Source organism: Sinocyclocheilus anshuiensis, unplaced genomic scaffold (genome assembly GCF_001515605.1).
Source record: "Sinocyclocheilus anshuiensis isolate Anshui unplaced genomic scaffold, SAMN03320099.WGS_v1.1 scaffold932, whole genome shotgun sequence".
Classification (NCBI taxonomy): Eukaryota; Metazoa; Chordata; class Actinopteri; order Cypriniformes; family Cyprinidae; genus Sinocyclocheilus; species Sinocyclocheilus anshuiensis.
In genome coordinates, this window is record NW_015552597.1 from 123021 (window position 1) to 127587 (window position 4567).

At 41.0% G+C, this 4567-nt stretch overlaps 1 protein-coding gene across 1 annotated transcript in view; it reads right to left on the reverse strand.

Moving 5' to 3' along the window:
* Positions 1 to 4567, reverse strand: part of ago2 (argonaute RISC catalytic component 2) — an 11583-nt gene that overhangs the window by 3776 nt on the left and 3240 nt on the right. The window contains exons 3-13 of the mRNA XM_016456632.1: positions 3292 to 3472; positions 3095 to 3215; positions 2742 to 2923; positions 2491 to 2627; positions 2269 to 2403; positions 2096 to 2183; positions 1827 to 1974; positions 1607 to 1726; positions 1405 to 1527; positions 1163 to 1296; positions 874 to 1058 (exon numbers count right to left, since the gene is read on the reverse strand). Of these exons, the coding sequence (XP_016312118.1) occupies positions 874 to 1058; positions 1163 to 1296; positions 1405 to 1527; positions 1607 to 1726; positions 1827 to 1974; positions 2096 to 2183; positions 2269 to 2403; positions 2491 to 2627; positions 2742 to 2923; positions 3095 to 3215; positions 3292 to 3472 (1554 nt within the window). The remainder of the gene's footprint in view (positions 1 to 873; positions 1059 to 1162; positions 1297 to 1404; positions 1528 to 1606; positions 1727 to 1826; positions 1975 to 2095; positions 2184 to 2268; positions 2404 to 2490; positions 2628 to 2741; positions 2924 to 3094; positions 3216 to 3291; positions 3473 to 4567) is intronic.

Genomic DNA, 4567 nt, shown 5'->3' on the forward strand with positions numbered 1-4567 from the left:
GGAACCACTTGTTATAAATCTCCTAACTGTGATATTTTCATAAATAGAAGTCGCGTTTTTTTCATCTGAAACGTGCAGCGATTTATATTCCACAGCCACTCATATAATGCAGAAACACTCATGAAGCAAGCAAAACACGCGCAACGCGCACACGTATTTGTACTGGTGCAGAATGAGAGTGACAAGTACAGTACAGCCTAGCACATTTCACACAGGCTGTTATAGTTTCACTTTCGCCAGAAAGTCGTGTATGCTTAAGGGTGAAAATAAATGACGTTTATAGTGAATGCCCCTATAAATTGTCTTATATTTACGATTTAGTTTTAATCCAAATGATGCGTGCTAAGTGAGCGAACATCAATAAAGATCACACAACAGAAGTGCATGCGCTCTTTCTCTCTCTCTCTCTCCCTCCCTCCCTACCAAACATTAAGTAACTTGTGCATTGTTTTACTTGCTTCTTTTTGACATATCCGACCGAACTACAAACTTTCCAGTGATGTCTATGAGAAAGGGATCGACTCGACAAGCTCGCGCATCTGAGCCGCCACGCGCTCAATCCACTCAGCGTGATTTGCTTACCAGCTGGTGCAAATTAGTTATACAGGCATTAATACTGAATGTTTTATTTATTGCATACATATACTTCGTAGACATCTTTAATCTCTAATAACTCCATTCTGCTGTCTGTTGTCGGTGTTTCTTTGTCTGAATATGGCACTTATCACATGCTGTGTGGTATCGGCGTTTGGTATCGGGGCATTTTAACGAGTACGAGTACAGAAGCTCAGTATCGGGCCCGATACCGGTGCATCCCTATTACAAACACACTGCAAACAAAAACACTAAAGAAACCGAGAGAAGTTAAATTACCATAAACAGGGGTCTTCCCAGGTAGGATGACAACCACCAGCTGTAAGCCTTGGTAAGTGTACTTGAGGTGTTTGAACATGGGCTCCACACTGTCTGCTCCCTGGGCATATTTGCAAAAGCACGGCTGGCCCTGAATGGGCATGCCAGCATCACGTGATATCTTACGGAGCTGGTCAGTAAACGCCCTAGAGAAAACAAACAAAGGATTCAACCAAGTAAGGGTCTGAACTTTTTAAAAAACTCCACCAAATACAAATACTTCTCCAGATCCAGGTCAAAGCTGACTTACTTCAGAAGAAGTTCTGTACACTGCCTCTGCGGGGCAAAGCAGGCAATAGCCCACACTTTGATCTCAATCCCTGTGTGGAACTGCTTGTTCCTCATGTCCCACACACCCTGGACTGGGGTTGCTATTGCTTTGTTCTGAAAAAAGCCAGAGAGACATGACCAAATTAGGAAGACACATCCAGATTGGAATTCAATGACAAGGTCGGCAAGATAAACGTCAAGTTGATCAGAACAGGTTCCTACCCTTCCACCATAGAGAATTGAAGGTGCCTGAAGGACCCGACCATTGACCTCAGTCATCTCGTCTCTTACCATAACTCCAAACTCACGCACATAAGGATCAGTGTTGAAGTTGGCACTTCTCATCTGTCACAACCAAATGAAATCCATCATGAGGTGTGGATGAGATTTAGAAGACCGAAAAAGGACAGAGAGCTGCACATACCAGTTTGCTGATCTCATCCTGACGGTCAGGCGCAGACCTGGCTGTGGCACGTATCATAGTGGAGGTCTGATTGTCTGTCAGTTTCTTGATGCATCTCTGTCCGGCTACTATGTTACAGACCTGCATTTAAAAAAAAAAAAAAGGGAAAACGACATTCAGAGAAAGAAATGAGAGAAAGATGGGTTGAAAAAAGTAAGCCTAAGATGTGGTCTTGACCAACCTCCAGCGGAAGGTAGGTGTGTTTCTGCTCCTGACCAACTTGTAAACATGGGAGATGTGGATATCGCAGCACCAGTTTGTACTTATCCTTGAAGTACTGGGCAACAGTGCATTCAATGGTCTGACCATTCTCTTGCTGCAAAGGAAACCTGGAGACAAGCAAAATACATTTTTAAAGCATTGACCTTTAACGCTGCGTCATCCAAATGAGGAATATAAAACGCATTGGCATTCATACAGAAAGAGCTCCAGCCATTTAAAACATCTTACGTTTGATGGCTGGCTGGTCTCCTAGTCACATTACAAACCCTGTATTTTCTCTTCATCTGTCCACAGTGAGTGATTTCAACCTTCAGACCTGATAGGTAAAAAAAAAAATCAGTGTTCAAAAATTAAGTCCATAAAAATCATTAGGGATGGCATTAATTACTGTAATGAATCACCTTTGATTTCCTTGGTAAACTTCACTCTCTGGGAATCTGTTAAGGGCTTCTGTTGCTCTTCGATGCTTTTAAAATCCAAAACCTCACACATGAACTCAATCACAGGTTGAGCTTTGTAGAATGCAGTGGCAGACACTAAATATAAATATTACAAAACAAAGATTTGTATAAGAAAGTTTCAAGAAACATTTATTAATGCAAATGATGTCAGTGCACACTGACCATCAATGTTGAGCATCATCTTCCAGAGGGATGGTCGCACAGACTGATGGAAGCCAAACCAAACTTCTCTTCCTCCACCGAGGGGGTTGGAGCAGCCCTCAGAGGGAGTGAAGAATGAACGTCCGACTGGAGTGTACCTGCAGACACAACAATAACATGTGTTAAAACAGCACAGTGTGCAGAAGGATGAAGTATGAGGCCCCCTAATAGTGATATATGGAAAACAGTGTCAACAAAACACAGCCATTAACCTCATAGAGGGCAAATGTCTCATGACAACGTCCAGAGCCTGAATAGTCTCAAAGGGGATGTTTGGTAGCCGTCCAGTCAGTGCTTCATGTAGAGCTTGCAGACTCACACAGGACACCCATTTTATAGCTACTTTAAAGCTCCTGTCTTTTCCCTCCCCTGGAATTGTGACCTCCAGCTCTACCTAAAAGAACAGTTTGGGACATCAGTATGATGTGACACTCCATAAAATGTAAAAAGACTTCAATAAAGCATTTTGAGTAGGTACAGAGTAAAACATATTTCAGTGACTGCTCTATCAAATGTGAACATCACAAAGCCAACACAGATTTATTATTACTTTACTAGTGCATACTTTGTCTCTTCCAATGGGTAAAGGCATGGCAGTGTAGAGATTCTTCCTTCCATCATACACAGGCTTTCGATCTCCAAAGATCTGCGTCTTAAAGTGCTGGACCATGTGCTCAACGATTTCACTACAAAAAAAAAGTAAGTATAAATTTCTTCCCAAACAAACAGTTGAAATTTCAAGTTTCAGTCAAAAGATGTTACCGGTTAACTCTCCGTGGGCATTTCTCAGGCTTGATGTCTATGTCGTAATGGTACACCTCCAACTTGGGTATTTCCATTTCAAAGAAGTTAGCCTGAAGTTTGATTGTCCTACCCATTGTGCCAAAGTCTGGCCGTTGAGGTGGTTTGAAGACATACTCTTGTGCTGGAGGAGACAGGGGAGCTATGGGACATGCACAAACAATTTTACTTTTTTTTTAACATAAATTAGAAACATTACCTTTTTTGGACCATGTCCATTATTTTAAGCTAGAAATGTCCATTTTTAGTTCAGTGGACCTCTGAGCAACTTAAACCTATTCATTAGGCCCACACAAACATTTAGGCAAGACTATTAGAGCTCTGCTGTGCCACAAACTCAAACACCCCACCTTACATAACATCTTCATTTTCCTATATAGAAACTAACTGGTCAGCTTTAGTTTGAAAAGTTACTTACTTGCTATCAACTTCATTTTTGCTTAACTGTATCGAAAAAGCAATATCTCACACTGTTGTACTGAATATTAATAATTTATAGTAATTTTCTGCCAGGACATCATCCATTAATTTTTACAAACATTTCTGTTCATCCTAAAACACAACGCACTTAAGTGCAAAATTTAAAATACAGCTTAAACACCTGTAAACAAAAAAATACATACGGAAATTTCCTTAAAGTCCCCCTATGGTGAAAATCAAGTTTTTTTATGTTGTTTATTTGTCTATGTGTTGTTTTTAATATGTTTTTAGACAAACCATGTGCCAATCCATTTATCAACACCATTGCGGAGTATTTTCTCCTTAAAACTGTAGTTTCCCAAAGGCAGTCACAGAAACGCGGTTTGAAACAGCCTTTGTTTTGCTACGTCACAAAACTCAATAACCAATCGCGTCAAGGGATCCTATCCTTAGCATATCATTAACTGTGCTGCAAAGCAGAGGATCTAGTGAAAAGGCAGCCAGGTTAATCCGGTAGCAGTTATATTTTTTCTGTAGATGTTTCACCAACTGTTAATATTTCCCCCTATTTTCACGATGTCATGTGCTCTTAGCGCTTATTTATTTGTATTTAGAACCGCTTGAACTTGAATAATAACCCGCGGCAGCAGTGTAAAAGTAGCCCCGAGTCAGACGCACCTCTCCCGCATTGACATCCGCACGTCACACGCGTATGATCACGGGCGCGATTTGGAATCACAAACTTGGCTGCATTTGAGTCTTCAAGGCATTTTGAGGACACAACATCGTCAAGTAAGTAAATTTAACGAATGTTACA